At 39.5% G+C, this 17,924-nt stretch overlaps 1 protein-coding gene across 2 annotated transcripts in view; it reads right to left on the minus strand.

The window, feature by feature from the left end:
* The window catches only part of Ppp2r2a (protein phosphatase 2 regulatory subunit Balpha), a 57,013-nt gene that overhangs the window by 6,958 nt on the left and 32,131 nt on the right, over window positions 1-17,924 (minus strand). Inside the window, exons 3-7 of one of the 2 annotated variants that reach the window (XM_021181967.2) lie at window positions 16,311-16,408; window positions 6,198-6,363; window positions 2,094-2,206; window positions 1,033-1,210; window positions 424-588 (exon numbers count right to left, since the gene is read on the minus strand). In XM_021181967.2, the coding sequence (XP_021037626.1) occupies window positions 424-588; window positions 1,033-1,210; window positions 2,094-2,206; window positions 6,198-6,363; window positions 16,311-16,408 (720 nt within the window). Of the gene's footprint in view, window positions 1-423; window positions 589-1,032; window positions 1,211-2,093; window positions 2,207-6,197; window positions 6,364-15,390; window positions 15,451-16,310; window positions 16,409-17,924 lie in introns of those variants that run through there. The other variant, XM_085828728.1, reaches the window with a different exon arrangement.

Here is a 17,924-nt window from a genome sequence, read left to right on the forward strand (position 1 = left end):
TTACCCCTTCTTTTTGCTTTTAAAATATTTATTTTTATTTTATATGTATGGTATCTACTGATGTGTACCAACAGTGTGTGTAGTATCTGAGGGGGCCAGAACAAGGTGTTGGATCCTTTGGAACTGGTGTCACATACAAACAGCTCTGAGCTGCCATGTTCTTCACGGCTGAGCCAGCTCCCCAGCCTCACTCACTTTAAAGCCCATGTTTTCTCAACATTTTATAAAGATGAGACAAACCTTTCCTAGGGAGAAAATGAGGAATAAGAAGGGAGGAAAGGAAGAAAGTCCTAACTGCGTACCATGCTTGAGAGTTTAACTATCTGCACCCCCCGCCAGGCTTCCAGTGGAATAAACAACACACAGGCTCAGGTCAAGTCTGAGTAGATGACCATTTTAAAAAAAGGGCAGAAATGGACTTACGTTTCGAATGCCTGTCACAGAGCGCAGATGCCCTCATGTCACATAACCGAATGGTTCCTTTACTGCTGCTGTACACAAACGTGTTACAGCTGTTGGGGTGAAATTCTGCAGCTGTGATCACCTCCGTGAGCTCTTCCATATTGGCAGGCTTGATATCCACAATATCTAGATGGCATTTCATTAAGGAATCTACACTTGGGGAAGGGCAACTATCATCAAGTACTGCTTCTCAGTAACGACTCCTTGCTATGAGCAAACCCCAGAAGTGTTCAAATGTGTTTTCTATCTTTTTCTTTTTTACCAAGAGTTCTTCCCATCTATAGACAGGCTGGCCTGAAACTCCCGACCCTCCACTCTCAGCCCGCTGAGTGATGAGACTGCGAGGCAGCACTGTCACACGGGCAGGAATAAATCTTCAAATCAGTTCCATATTCTAACTTTCCCAATTTTAATTATTTAAAAAAACAGGGGATGAGGAGATACCACACAGATGGAAAGACACTATAAACCAAGGACTCAAAATATATCTAGGAGAGAAGATAAATCTAATGGGGATAGACATAATTTGATTTCTTTACCAAACACAAACTAAACAAATCAAGTGGATACTAAAACTCCTGTCTGTAATTTCCAGATGCCAGAGATTAATTCGCAAATCATCTGCTGATAAGTAGGTTTCATAATCACTATTGATAGAAATTGAGTTGATGTGATAAGTGTGGGCGTTGGCAAATATTCTCCGTGGACTGGCTTCCACCATTAGATCCATGGGCCTAAATACGGGCACCTGCCGATAAAATAGAAAAATCCACATTTACAAGTGTAAAATCCTTTTAAACAGTATTTAAGAGTCACAAGACCATGATTCTACTTTTGAGAAAACAGGGCATAGAAGAATACAATTGATAATGAGGTTCTTTTTTTTTTTTTTTAAGCCACTGATGTTGGTTCTGTTAAGCACTGAACTGGGAAAAAGAAAAATAAACAATGAACAACCTACCTTCTTTTCCAGGAAGAAACAGTACTAGTTTACAAGTTGTAGCTCTGGTATAAACTAGCAAATATTTATGGTTTCAATTAATGAGACTAAAATGAAAAAGCCCCGTTTTTTTATTCTTAGCAAAAACTCCAAAGCTCACTATGTAACAAAAACAAGGATCCAACCCTGGAAGTGAAAACCAGCGAGCAGCACAGTATAACACACAGTCTCTGTGCGTCCCGCTCTGACTTCAGTAACAGGGGGACCTCTACAGAGTTGTTTCTGGTTCAATGGAGAGATGCAATGTCCCATAAAGAACTGCTCACCAGCTTGGGGCTAGGGTACACAAATACTGACAAAAACCCAATCAGAGGCTTTTTTTTCTCCTTTCTTTGAAGGCAGGGTCTTCTTACATCTCTGGCTGTCCCAGAACATACTATGAAGACCAGACAGGCCTTAAAGTTAAGAGATCCACCTGTCAGCCGGGCGCACGCCTTTAATCCCAGCACTTGGGAGGCAGAGGCAGGCGGATTTCTGAGTTTGAGGCCAGCCTGGTCTACAGAGTGAGTTCCAGGACAGCCAGAGCTACAGAGAAACCCTGTCTCGAAAAAAACCAAAGAGAGAGAGAGAGAGATCCACCTGCCTCTACCCGTTATTCTAGGACTGGGAGTCATTTTAATTATGTACTTACCCGTAGCGTAGTGACTGTAGTAGGATCTCTATATCTTCCATCTTCCTCTTTCAAGTTATAGCCTTCTGGTCTTTTGTCTCTTTCACTGATTTTCCATAATTTTATTGTTTTATCTGGGGGAAAAAATGAAGAAAGCCTTCAAAAACAGCAGGAAAAGATAACCTCGCTAGAAAAGCCATTTTAACTATGCCATCAACTACTTTACCTAAACAAAGTTTATACCATGCCCCTCCCCTGCCAACTTTTTTGAGACAAAGTTTCAGTGAGTAGCCTTGGCTGGTTTAAACTTTCTACATAGACCACAGGCTTCAAACTCAAAGAAAGATCTCCTATCTCTTTCTCCCAAGTGCTGGGATTAAAGTCATGATCTACCATGGCTGGCTTTTGGTGTGTGTGTACACCTCAGGTGCTAGAATTAAGAGTGGTGTGTGTGCTCGCGCGTATGTGCGTGTGTGTGTGTGTGTGTGTATACACCTCAGGTGCTAGAATTAAGAGTGAGCCCCAACTCCCAGCACAAGCTATTCTTAACAATAACAACAAAAAGAAGCCACGTGCTATTTTATAAAGTATAAGTAAGATCTCTAACTCTCAAAAATACTTAGAACTGTTTCAGGGGTATAAACACATATTTATGTGCACAAACAAGCAATGGACTCAGCACTGCCTATTACTGAGCTCCTCATATCCTATCCCAGCATATCTTATGGAAGACCAGTTTCAAATATAGATGTATTTTCATATACACTTTAACCCAGTCTCTCTAATGTCAACATCTTATGCAACAATTGTAATGCTTGTCATGTGTAACACTAGCTAAGGTGTCCCTGAGACTCGAATACATTTCCCACTAACTAACACCCTTTTCCTGTCTGTCCCAGGATCCAAACACCATTGCATTTTGCCATCAAGTCTCCTTAGTCTTTAAATCTGCCTCTCAGATAATTTGTCTCTATCTAGGCAGCTGTGAGCAGCAGGGGTGTGGTCCTTCAATGAAGGTCCTTCATGGGGTATTTAGAAGAACACAATGGTGAAGTGACCTCCAAGCTCATCATACAAGGGTACAAACTCTGTCAGCATAATTGGTGGTTGGTAGCTGATGTTGCCAGGCTTCTCCACCACACACTTTGCACACCTGCTCACTTTATTCTTTGGAAATAAAATCTACCCTTGTATTGTTTGTATAATCTTTTACTATGTATGAATTTTTGTAGTTATAATTCTAAAATGGTATTTTTATACAAAACTAAGACATTTTGAATGATCTTACGTAAGCAAAATTGAATACCATAGTTTTAAAATAGCCTAGAAGCCATTTTAAAAGTGGTATAAGACAACTGCTACAGGGAGACACCAGTGCAGCCATTTCTACTGCCTACTTACAACACTTGCTACAAGATGAAATGTAAACATAAAACTTCTGGCTTCAGTAACTCACAGTCTACCCCTAAGCTTGCCTCTAGATCCTGTCTGTGATTGTCCTGTAACTAGGTTCTGTTTCCTGTGTGCTATTAGGCTTACAGACAGATGACTGATACCATTAATCACACTTTTTCTTAACTTCAAAAGACATAGACATCACTTGGAAATCCATTTCTGAAGATGAAGATGATAAATCTGCCCCTCCCCTCCACTATCTCCAGCCAACCTACACTCATCAACCTTATACATGCTTCAGATAGGAAACTAACACACCAAACTTTCAGACAGGAGGAAATTAGTTTATGTCTCTTATAGTTACAGAGAAAAACAAAAACAACAGAAGCCCTCTAAAGCAAACAAACAACCCCTAAAACTGTGCCACCATGTGGTTGCTGGGATTTGAACTCAGGAACTTCACAAGAGCAGTCAGTGCTCTTAACCACTGACCCATTTTTCCAGCACCAGTGTTTTCAAATGTAGGCAGCCAGTGCGTTTAGAGATACTGCCCACTGTCTACAGATACAAAACACAGACCCCCTGGGCTAGCCATAGGAGCTCCTAGTAGCCTCACCCCCAAACAGCCTCCAAGTGCTTAGTGCCTAAAGTAAGGTTCATCAGAGGTGGGCCTGGTGACACACTCCTATGATCCCCATCTCAAAACCAAATAAAGGAAGGCTTATTTAATGACACTTTTGCTGTAAGAGCAAAAAAGTGTCTATGGAAGCTGCATGGACATACACAAATGAATGACAATTAATGATCTTCATTGAGAAGACAGGTGGGACTTGAGCTCGAACTGGGCCTCATCATTCACTACTGTTTCTACTTGAACTCTTGAAAGCCTATACTTAAACTTCCCTTTAGAAAAAGTCAAAATAGAAATGAACTGCCACGAAATAGGTCTTGTGGCCCAAGCTTGTCATTTCAACCTGGGACAGCTAAGGCAGAAAGATCCCAAGGTCAAATTTGCTTGAGTTAGGAAATAAACTCAAGACCACCACATGAAACTATGAATCTACTTCAAGGAAGGAAGGAAGGGAGGGAGGGAGGGAGGGAGGGAGGGAGGGAGGGAGGGAGGACAGGGACAGAGAGAGGGAGAGAGGCAGGCAGGGTAAGTAAGTAGGTAGGTAACCAGGTATAATGCCGAATGGCTTTAATCCCAATACTCAGGAAACGGGGAAGCAGAGCTCTGCAAGTCCCAGGTAAGCCTGGGCTACATGGTTGAGTCCCTGTCTCAAAAAAAGGATGTGGGGGTTGGGGAGAACCACTACTTCTGGAGACCGTAGTGTATCTGCCTAGCTTGCTGTGTATCAGCAAACATTCAAAGCCACAAACTCTACAATGTAAAACACATTTCCCAGGGACATTTGTTTCTAAAAGTAAAAAAAAAAAAAAAAAAAAAAAAACAAAAACAAAAACAAAACCCACAAAATCAAAAACAGTATAATTGTGTTATTACTTGACGCATGCACATGGACACACGGACACACACACACACACACACACACACACACACACACACAAAAGGGTCTAAAGTACTACTTGAAGTACCTCAGAGAAGCTATCATCTGGTGCCTCTACCAAGCATGCCATGTGTTGCAGCCTGGTTATGTTACTTTCTTTCAGAAATAGGTGAAGTTGGATACAGTGGGCATGCCCAGATTTGGGAGGCAGAAGTAGGCTATCAAGACTTCAAAGCTAGCCTGGGCTACTGTTTCATTACTCCCTTGCCTCATAAATACAAAGAAAATACCATTTATGTAAAAAGAGAGGAAGGCAGAGAGTAAAGAAATTTAATTGAGAGAAAATGGGTCTCCAATGAGCCATGGAATCAGGAGTGGCAATGCTTTATGCACTGCATTCCTATAAACTCAATACAGAAAATCACAGGGTACAAGAGTGCACGGAGGGGGCTCTAAACATCTCCCACTGTGTTACCTTAAGTAGTCATGAGTCTAAACACTGTGCAAACAGAAAGACGTAAGTGCTAAGATTTGCTTCTATTAATAGTTAGATGAGAAAATGTGAGATTTCAGATTAAAAGTTTTAGTAGACCATTACAACCAGATCTCCAAGTATCACACCCACCTCTGCAATCTCAAGGTCCTGATTGATAAGCCAGGTCACATTTTACACACACACACACACACACACACACACACACCTCTTAATTTGTCATGCAGAACTTCACAATTTGGCCAGCATCTCACAGAGTTCTAACTCTTCCTAACCTTTCCTTACAGGAAGGTATCACAGCTAATGAGAAGATTCCTCTTCCACTCCTGCGGCTCAGAGAGAAGAAAGTGACAAAGTTAAGGAAGGAGGGTGCTCTCCTAGAGATCATCCTCTGTAGCGTTGGAAAGGAAGAGGAAAGGAAATAAACATTTTCCTAAGCATTGGTTCTACCTGCCAAGTTACCATGTAATATATTCATAACAGTGCTGTAACTCAGACACTGCTGCCTATATCTGCTGGTAAGGAACAGTCAATATTCAGGTTCAGCCAAAGGAGACAGAAATAAAACCAGCCTAAATAAAAGTTGGTAGTACCCATAAATCTAAAATTTGCAAGGTAACAATATGAGAAGCAAAAGTAGTAGACTTTACATTCTGTACAGGGAAGGGCCTATATCCTCTGCAGGACATGTGCCCATGTAGTGCCTGAAAGCAAAAGACGAACACTTACCGTTGGTAGACAATAAAAACTGGGCAGCATTTTTCTGGGGTAACCACCTAATTTTGTTGATCTTCTCTTCTATTTCTAAGCTTTTCAAGTAGTCAAATTCTGGCTCATGGCTCTGGAAGGTGCTGTAAACATTGTATTCTCCTCTGCTATGAGACTGGATTTTGTTCTACAACAGAAAAAAAAAAATATTGGACTATGTTGAGAAATATATCAAATCATAATCAATTCCAACAGACTGAAAATTGTAGATATCCCAACTAGGCTGCTTTATCGTATATGCTACTGTACTGTTTTCTGTATTTAAAGGCCTTTAAGGAGAAAGAAAGCTTTATAAAGAATAAGAAGAAAACACTTAAGAAAGTCTCATTTAATAGGGAAACAGTAGACCAAATACAAACTGATTTGATTAACTTGCATATTAAATAGCACGGTTATACTGTTAAAGAAGAAAACTGAACACCCACAGTAATAGATAATATTTAAAATTTAAAATTAGGAAGACACTGCTCAGAAACAGCTGGCTGGAACACATTTTGTCTGCTCTGTTATCTAATGTGATGGTTGGCCTTCTTGTCCTTTCTGAAGCCTCCTTTCTGCATTTCACTACTGAAAAGCCGTAAGAAATGTGCTCTCATAAATCCAACAATCCATGTCCTACTTCAGATAACTTTGCTGCCAATTAAGTATATAACAGCAGCCTGTCAATGCCTGCCTGAAACTCTGCTTCATGGCTTACTTTCCTGAGTTCTTTCTGATCACAGGAACTTTACACACTGATGCTTAGTGCACTTAGTGCCAGTCTGCTGATCGTCCAATTGAAGGGATTTGATATAAACACTACTTGTGAAGTGTTTCCATTAAGACTGGTAGCCTAGCAAAACTAAGAATTTTAATCACACAATTTCATCTTGTGACCTATTATACAATTGGAAATATTTTCATAAAAAAAATTAAAGTAAAACTTACTAGAATCTTTGGAAAAGCAGATTAAATGAAAATACAACTGTATGGATAAGCAATCACTTTAATGAAAACCAAGTTATCAAGTGAAATGTTTATAGTTAGCAAAATAGCCATCTTTTCATCCACATCAGAAGAAACCTGTTAAATTATCTTGGAAACACATGCTTTGGTTTGTTTCTTCTAACAATGCAGTCAGGACTGTTCACTTCTTCTTGCATACATCAGTCATTAGTGAATGGGCTGGTCAAAACATTTTCAGAATGTACCAAGAACATATCCAACCATGGGGTGTGTTGGTGTACCACACTCATATGTCAAATTCCACAATGTATTTGTTTTTTCTGTATACTCAAGCATCACATGTTGTCAGTCTTACACACCTAAATTTACCCAAACAGCTGCATGAAATAATAAATGAATCTACAATTGAGTTATCATTATGAAAACTATTTTAGTTTTTAAGATCATATTTAAACAATGATACATAGTACTATGAATATCTAAGGCTTAAAGGGAACAGAATCCCCTATGTCAAAAGTATACCCTTCAAGTACCCAGTGTACAAAAGAAGCTACACGCTGAGTTATTTCATGAAAACCACAAACCTATGAAAACAACATTTTCAGAAACAGAATCAGAATACCAACAAAGATTCCTCAAGAATCTCAACAAGGTCCACACCTGACCTATTTGAATCTATTACAAAAACATAAAACAAACAACCACCCACTAGGAGTCTGGCAACCATAGACTACAAGAAACATCCTTTCCCTAAAGGGAAAAAGATTTACCGAGAAAATTGTATCTTAAGGTTAAAAGAAGCCACATGCCACTACACTACAGAAGAGAAACTCACTCCCAAGACAAAGTAATAGAATAGATGGCCTAGCACTGAAAAAACAAAAACAAAACCCCTCAGACTCCAGACCTGAGCTTGCAGCCAGCCTGGGCTTTTCCTCCAACAGAAGAACCTATGCTTAGGTTAAGCAACCATGGCAGCTGTTCTCTAATGAACCCACGACAGTGAAAAGTATGAAGAAAAAGAAAAAGGTAAAGTGTGTTACCTTCAACACACATCAACGTCACGTGACTTTCTGCGATTCACTTAAAACAAAAAATGAGGCCTGGAGAGATGGCTCAGTAGTTAAGAACACTGACTGCTCTTCCAGAGGTCCTGAGTTCAATTCCCAGCAACCTCATGGTGGCTCACAACCATCTGTAATGGGATCTGATGCCCTCTTCTGGTGTGTCAGCAACAGTGTACTCATAAGTAAATAAATCTTTTTTAAAAATGAAATAAAATAGCTCTCATACATTTGACCATGTTCTGTGCTTCAGTTTTCTTGCAGGGCCTTTTAATACACCTAATTTCTTAGTTTTTGAGCACCACAAAAATCTATTTTCTTTACCATGTGCATTATGTGTAAAATTTTGCCTAACAGAGTCACAAGTGGCTTATCCTCAACACCTATACTAGTGTCTGGGATGTAGGAGCCTTCAGTTTCTGCCTGAGAAACAGCACTTGCAACAGAAAGGACTTAGCAAACTACATAGCTAGCAACACAGAAACAGCTTCCAAACAAGCTCTAAGATATACTTAGATTCACCAAAAACAGTACAAAACCCAAACCACATATTTCCAATAGAGCAACAACAGAAGAGAATCCCCAACACAGAAGACTGCCCTAACAAGCCTCACAGCCTAGTACGTAAGACAGCTACACTGCACAGGGACAAGGAGACACAAAAGGCTACACATATGAAGAGGCAGGTTTGGATTCTGCCCATGGTGGTCTTGTTGTGTAGAGCCCTGGAAGGCCAGCACCTATCTCAAAAACACATTACCTCCCACAGGTTAACCACTGGCCACAAACTGAACACCTAAAATACTATAATCAAAGGGATACTCACTCACTCACCACATTCCTCCACTCCAGAGTTTTTGCTATATAAACAGGCTTGCCTCAAATCTGTGATTCTCCCACACCAGCCTGCCCTGTGCTGGAATAGTGCACCACAATGGATGGGGTTAATAGCTACCTCCTTTGTTCATTCACCTACTTTTCAGCTTTTAGAATGGGTGTATTGGTTATTTTCATGAACTGCACTACTGAAAAGTCCAAGCCCCATCCATTTTATACCTTCCATACGTCAGCACTTCTAAGATTGCATCCCATTAGAATGGAAGATGCAGTGACTTCTAGTCACCTCAGGTGGAGGCTTTGGGAGTAATAGCAGCATACCGCAAACCTTATGTATTTGCTCTTTATTTCACCACCGTGACTGCAGTCTCTTTATAAACTGTGAATAGCCACATGTCCAGTAAGGAGGAGATAGATGACAATCCAGATATAAGAGGCATTCTGGACACAGACAGACAACCAGAAGAAAGGAACTGCCTCCATCAAAACGTAATTTAAAAAAGCAAATATACAAAACAAAGAAAGTAATCTCAAAACAAATCATATATGGTGGCAGGCCCATCTACTGTAAAACCGAAACTTGAAAAGCCAGAAGGTCTCAATTCAGAAAGATTATGTATGCCAAACACGACTGACTACTACATCCAGCAAAGCAACCTCTCATAATGGTAGAACAAAAATTTTCCATGGTTAAAATGGACTAAATAAGCCAGGAGGTGGTGGCACGCGCCTTTCATCCTAGCACTCCAGAATAGAGGGAGAGGCAGAAGCCAGCCTGTCTCAAAGCAAAAACAACAAAAGACTAAAAGCAATGTATGACAAGAAAGTCAGCTTTACAGAAGATTCTAAGGAAGGGAAAAGTGAACTTATCTACAAGGCCATAGGAAGAATAAATCACACTAGAGTAATAGTTAAAACTAGACAAAGAACAACACCAAACACTACAAAAGCAACAAAATAGCAGAGGCAGAGAAACCGTTTGTCTCAAAACAAATTATCTCCCAACTGGGGCCTGAAAGACAGCTCAGCAGCCAAGTTGCCTGGAAGCCTAACAACCAAAGTTCAACTTCCTAAATCACCATGGTGAAAGGAAAAGAACCTGTTCTACATGTGTACATGGCATGCGCACAAACACACACACACACCCAGAAACATACTTGATAGTTTGAATAAAAATGGTCCCCATATGCCAATGTTGGAATGAGTGTGGCCTTATTGGAGGAAGCCTGCCTCAGTTTCTTTTGGCTGACTGCCCTTCCAGATATAGAAGTCTCAGCACCGTATCTGCCTGCATGCTGCCATGCTTCCCATCATGACGATAATGAACTAAACCCTGAAATTGTAAGCCAGCCTCAATTAAATACTTTCCTTTATACAAGTTGCCATGATCATGGTGTCTCTTCATTAATAGAACTAGACTAAGACAGACAGACAGACAGACACACACACACACACACACAAACACACACAGTATAATTTTAGCCAGGGATTGTGGCATATACCTTTCAGTAGTAGGCAGAGATGGCTATAATATAAAGTGATACCCTTTCTTGTTAGGATGATTTTAAAAGTCTCTCAACCAAAATTAGTCTAGAGTTACATGGATTCACTTCAAAGAACATCAATGCTTTTCCAAAAGCATTTCATAAAATAGAAAAGACACAAAACCCTCTTGCCACCTGAATTCAAGAATACAAACAAAACAGATCATCAAGTTGGCTTCATTCCAGAGATGTAGAGATGGATGGCTCAAGATATATTATAAATTACATATATACACATATATGTAATGTTATAAATTACACAAATGGACTATAGGACAGAAATTGCATAGCCATCAAAATAGATGCAGAAGGGCTTTTGACAAATTTCAACATCCTTTCATGTTAAAGTCCTGAAGATAACTAGAATAGAATGTACTTTAAGAAAATAAAGGGTATATAAGACAAACCTATAACCAACATTAAAAGGGGAAAACCTCAAAGCATTTACAATAAAACCAGGAATAAGACAAGGGTGCTTCCTCTTTTCACTCCTATTCAATACAGTGATGTAATTCTTAGCCATGGCAGTAAGAGAACCAGGGGCTCAGTGGGTCAGAGCACTGGCTACTCTTCTAAAGGACCCAAGGTCAATAAATGCCCAGCTCTAACTCCAGTTCCAAGAGATCTAATGCCCTCTGCCGTCTTCCGGGCTTTACAGGCAACAGGTGTGCACATGGTGCACAGGCATTCATTCAGGCAAACCATCCATAAACATTAAAATAATAATAATTATAATTATAAAGGAAGATAATCTAATATTACCAGATAATATGATTCTATACCTGCGACTCAAAAGAGCACCAAAAAACTCTCAGATCTGATAAACATTTTTGTGTAACATATCAGTAACAATCATCCGGAGAAAAATAACAGTACGTCAGGGAAATGACCCCCACTCTAATGCTTAACACCAAGATGAAAAAGCTTTCCAGAACCTACTACTTTGTAAAAATATACTTTTGTATAAAATAATTTTTGGTATAAAAACTTTATAACCAAACTTTTAAACAATGGGTTTGAAGGGTACCTGGTTGGACAATGCTGCATCCAGAAGGTACAGGTTATAAAATGAAAATTTCAGTCTGAGGACTGGCTTACCTCCCTACAAGTCATTAGTGAGGGAGGCCCCAAAAGCACCCAAAACAACACAAGCTATTGTTTTTGCAACTGGCTATCCACCATAACTAGATGGAAAGACCCTGCTGCCAAAACACTAGACCAATTATAGGACAAAAAAAAATCAATCTGGAACTAATGGAGAAACTTCCATACTGGCTGGCTTCCATAGAGGAAAGGTACTACACAGGCTGCTTGGGAAGAAGACATCAGCGTTCTTAATCAGCACTGGACCTTGCCTGCTACAACACCAACCTTAACAAGAAAGACATACTCACCTAGCCACAATGGAATGGCTGTTACAGAGGTACAACTACTTAGTTGAATTTGAGGTTTGTGCCACAGGGGGTAATTCATGTGTGGAGCTGCAAACTTGGCCAAAGGCCCGTGACTAAGGTCATAGGCTGAAGGTAGAAGGGGTGGTCCTACTCTGTTATTTTGCTAACTGTTCATGCTATCAAACTGCCTTCTAAATATTTATGTTATGCCCATAGGTTTTAGTTACACTCTCTACTTACTTAGGCCAGGGAAGGTTCTTTTTGCAGTGGGCAGCAGTTTATAATACAGAGAGACTAGCAACTGATCAAAGCACTAAGAATTAAGCCACTATGAGTGTTCCGCCCTAAGTATATTAACTTACCACCCCTACCCACATTTCAATAAACATCCCAGAAAGAGTGGAAAGAATGCACAAGCTAGAAGTTGAGAAGGATGCTGTGAAATATTTCTCTGGACAAGATTAAACCATAGCACTAGTGAATTCACGGCAGAAGTGGTTACCTGCACAAGACTTAAACAAGAATCAAGCCAGTCAGCATTTCATTTGGATGGAGAAGGGACTTATGAGGTTCCTTTCCTAGCTGAAGAGATATACTGGCAGTTGGTAAAGGCTGGGGTGGGGGATGGGAGAAAGGAGTCATTTTTCTTTCAGGATGTGGACAATGGTAGGTTTCCCAGAATCCTGTGGATGGCCTCATACCCATGTATACATATGGGCAGCACTAACTGGACTGTGTGTGGGCTTATAAAAGAAGGAAGGAAGTAGAGGAGACAGACAGGAAGGGTTAGGGTGCAAGGTAGAAATGTTAAAATATGTATACAAGAATGAAAATCACAAAGAACAACAACAACAACAAAAAATGCTGGTTAAAAAGAAAGAAACCAGCAACTCTAGTGGTGTATACCTTTAATCCCAGCACTGAGAATACAGAGGCAGGAGGATCTTTGTGAGTTTGAGGCCAGCCAGGTCTACAGCCAGGTCAGCTAGAGTGACAGACAGTAAGACAAGAATGTCTCCAAAGAAAATCAAAGCAGTCAATCACAGCAACTGCTCATCTCACCTGAGCATCCATGCAAACCACCAGACCCATTACAACCCAAAAGGCAGCTGGAACCCTTCTAAAGCCTGGACTGTTAGCATAAAAACAAAACATTCTGATACGTCTTTTGTTCTCAAAAGCGATTTTAAATTGTAAAACCAAATAAGGAAGATGGGTAATCTACTTTAGGACATACTGTAAAGATTTATTGACCACACCATGGCTATGATTACCTCGGAAAAAAAACTCTTTACTTTTGTGCCTCAATTTCTCTATTAAAATAAGCAATATACCCTTGTTATGTAACTTTCTGGGACATTTAACCTAAAAATAAGGAAAAGATTATTGTAGCTCCTTTCCCTTTTCCAGGAACACACTTTCACCAATATAGATGTGACTCCCTCACAGCTTGTGCACACACTTATTAATCACTGACAGGCCCAGAGTTACACTCTAAGACATGGCTTACAGTATGCAAGACTGATTAGCAGAAATACATCAATTAGTAACAACACAGGTTTGGGGATAAATCATTACTGTTACTTAACCAATAACTTAAAAAAAATTATATATACTGAGTGATCCTCAAAATAATGCATATAAAACAAATGAAAAGAATTCTTTTTCATATCATGCAAAAAATTTTATATATACTGAGTGATCCTCAAAATAATGCGTATAAAACAAATGAAAAGAATTCTTTTTCATATCATGGCATGATTACCAAAAAGTTTCCCATTCTGCTCATTTTTCCTCAAACAGTACTTATTTAAAATAGCATTTCAGAAATTTTAGAGAGATTTCAGAAAATAAGAAACTACTTTCTTTTCTTAAGAACATTGTTTCTTTCAACTGGGGGTGTGCCAAAGCCTCCATAAGGAAGCCAGATGAACCTCTAGGTGTCTCTCACCTCCTTTGACCATAAGTTCTAAGAATCAAGCTGTAGGTCATCAGGTTTGGCTGAAGGACCTTTATCCACAAAGGTGTCTCACCATCCCGAGACTACTCTCTGATATGAACTGCTAGGCTTATTTTCTGACACACTTATAACCATTTAAACAATTTCCCTTTGTCCGGTTTTGCTACCAAGCACTATCACTGGTCCGGTTAGAAAGATTCTAGAGTGCTTTGACAACTACTAAACTCATACAAAAGCATTCATTTGCCTCATTTATCCTAAATTCCCATCCTTTTTTGCATCTGATTTGACTTTAATAACAAATTAACACCTACAGAAAGTGGAAATTACTTCATCCACATGCAAAATATTTCCAAGTTAGCTTTTAGTTGACAACTTTCATTTTAAAATAGCAGTGACCTCAGCAAAGAACTGGAACCGCACCTCCCCACCCCCAGAATGGGAGCCTGTATGCACTGCCCTTTGCCTTCGGGATCAAGCACAGTAACTGAAATTACTTTTGCACGTTCTTTCTAGCCAGTTGTAGTGGCATATTCTCATAATCCCAGGACTTGGAAAGCAGAGCCAGATGACCCAAATTCAAATTCTCTGCCAAATTCATTGTTGGCCTAGGCTATATGATATACTGTCTCCAAATAAGTAATGAATGAATAAATAACGTTGACATTTGGGGGGAATCTAATACAAAAGGCAGTTAAAAAAGAAAAAGAAGCTGGGCCTTTAATCCCAGCACTTGGGAGGCAGAGGCAGGTGGATTTCTGAGTTTGAGGCCAGCCTGGTCTACAGTGTGAGTTCCAGGACAGCCAAGGCTACACAGAGAAACCCAGTCTCAAAAAACAAACAAACAAACAAAACAAAACAAAAAAAAAAAAAGAAAAGAAAAGATATGCCAAAAGTTCTAGAGATTGGCTATATCTTTCTAACTTAATATTTTTATTTGTAAAGAAAGGAAGTCCCATTTTACTTTCTTTTAAAGATAATTATGATCAAGTTCTACCTGTTTGAACAAATGGGCTGGGGATGTGGCTCAGGTGGCACACTGCTTGCCTAGCATGCATAAAGTCTGTCCCCAGTAAAAATAAAACTCTGCATAGTGCTATAGGTCCATAATCCCATCACTTCAGAAGTGGAGGAGGCAAGGTCATCAGAAGTTCAAAGCCATCCTTGGCTACATAGTTAAGTTCTAGGCCAGTCTGAGATATCTGACACCCTGGCTCAAAACAAATCCAGAAACAAAAAACCTGATTCTGCCTCCTTTCCCACCAGATCACTCTTTGTCAGACAAAGGCTTGAGTCTTATTTTTCTACTTTCTTCCAACCAAAAGATTAAATTAAAGGAGACATATTTAGTGTTTGTGCATCTTCTATTCAGACACTATTAATCATTTCTTTTAAAATTAAATTACCTACCTCACTGGGGTGTTGTGAGGATTAATTCATTAGTGTTTCTAAAGCACTTTGAGATCCTCAGGTCAAAGGCGCTATAGAAGTGCAAAGTAGTCGTATTATTACTAGATTCTTTGCTTATTTAAGGAATTTTACAATCCTTTAAAACCTTACCCTGTGTTTTGATTTAGACATTTGTAAAATCCTGCAATTTATCAACATTAAATTCTTTGAGTATGTTACAGACAGACAGGGACAGATGTTTCAAAGCCAATTGTCTTAAAGGTTACAACTTGACATAAAAATGACTGGAGCAAGCTTGGAAATATCCAGTATAACAAACTGTGTCCATACAAAATTCTTATGAAATATCCTGTCAATGAGATTTACAAGTGTGCATAAATTATAAGAAAAACAAAACTGAAATGTTCTTAACCTTAGACTCTGTATTTAAATTTTTTCATTCTTAAGAGGAAAGGGAACAGTATCCAAAAAAAATTATTTTAAAAGCTAGCACTGTGTTGATGCATTAATTACATTCACATAGGTGCAAGCACAACACAGACATTTAAGGCTAGTAATGGTTTTTGTATGAACTGATTTGTAATTTGGCTGATTTTCTTCCAATCAACCTTACCCTCAATTACACAGAGCAGCTAAGCCTTGAGAGGTCAACTTATCACTGAGGGTAAAGGCTTCAAATCTGGCTCAGTCTCAGATTAATCAACTACTTCCCACCCTCTTCTCTACCAAAGGCTTTTACAATCCAAATGGGTTTTCAAATAAAAGCAACAAAGGCATACATACAGGAGCACACACACAAACCATAAGCTATCTGCAGACAAATATTTACTCAGGGTCCAGCGTTAAAGCTGGATTTCTCCAGCACAACCTCCAGTCTCAAGATCAAACTGAAAAGGCGACACTGAACTGTCAGTACTTACCTCCTGCTCTTGTTGAAAGATGACAACTCTCCCACCTTTATCTCCTGTGGCTAGTAATTCTCCAGAATGATTAAACTCTACTGTAGAAATTATATCTGCTGTATAATTGAAACAAAAACAAAAAGACATCAGTTTTTGACCCTCAACTCACTAAGGATGTTCCTATCAACATTCTCGATCTATGCACATCAGAAACAAAGAGATCTAAAGTCTTTCCATAAAACACTTTCATTTGGGGGAGAGGATCCCCCAAATAAACCGACTCAAAGCCATTCAACCAATCAGGAAGATAATAATAAATGCCAGGTTTGTAAATATTTCACTTAATTTGCGAATGAAAAAAGAAACCAGACACTTATTTGTGGGATTTGCTATTATAACCATGTATATGTGTGACTTGTAAAAGGGTGACTAGGCCAACAGGTGCATGTAGAAGTCAGAGGGCAAGTTTGTAGAACAGGTTCTCTTCATCTTCACATAGTTTCCAGGCTTGCACTACAAACACTGAACCGCCCTGAAAGCCCAGTTGGTGGGTTGTTTGGAAAAGTGGTCTCTTGTAGCCTGGGATACTCTTGAACTCCTCATAACATCAAACAATAATTATTTTATTAATTTTCTAACAATAGTTTTTATTGGTTTAGTTTTCCCAGACAAGGATTAGCTGAGTAGTTCAAGTTGGCCTCAAACTTGCTATCCTACCACCTCAGCCGCTTGAATGAATGCTGGAGTTAAAGATAGATGCCTCCATACCTGGCTTTATTTACATACTTTCAATGAGCATGGTGACACTGACATTTTTGGTTTTGTTTGCTGGAAGGGTTACTCTAGGTCCAACTCTGAAGGAAGACTCAAGTATGCTAAGAGCTCACCTCTGCTGCTAGGATTATTATATAAACTCAAAGCCTTCAAAATCAGGGCAGAAAGAAGCCAATGAGTAGTGCAGGCCAGTTACCCCCAGTACTTGGGAGGCAGAGGCAAGAGCATTAGGATCAGCCTCTGCTACATGAGACCCTGTCTCAAAAACCAACAAAAACCAACAACAAAACTCTAAGATATTATAGAGAGGGGATATTTTTAATAATTCAGATGGAATTCTAATAGTCATAAACCCAAATTGTATTCTTAAAAGTCAGTAACATATACACTCTTTGTTTGTTTGTTTTGTTTTGTTTTTCGAGACAGGGTTTCTCTGTGTAGCCCTGGCTGTCCTGGAAATCACTTTGTAGACCAGGCTGGCCTCCAACTCAGAAATCCCCCTGCCTCTGCCTCCTGAGTGCTGGGATTAAAGGCATGAGCCACCACGCCCGGCTACATATACACTCTTGGGTACAAAGATAACAAATGAGCTGAAAAAGAGAATTGTGTCATGAAAGCTACCAAAATGGGAACACTCTTTAGATTTAAGTAACTGGCTCAGGGGTTAAGAACACTGACTGCTCTTCCAGAGGTCCCAAGTTGAATTCCCAGCAACCACATGGTGGCTCACAGCCATCTGTAATGGGATCTGATGCCCTCTTCTGGTATGTCTGAAGACAACGACAGTGTACTCATGGGGGAAAAAAAAAAAGTTAAGTAACTATTCTGTATTTTATAAAAGCAATAGTAGTGACACCG

The sequence above is a fragment of the Mus caroli genome, unplaced genomic scaffold (genome assembly GCF_978045245.1).
Source record: "Mus caroli unplaced genomic scaffold, Mus_caroli_1 scaffold_12, whole genome shotgun sequence".
Lineage (NCBI taxonomy): Eukaryota > Metazoa > Chordata > Mammalia > Rodentia > Muridae > Mus > Mus caroli.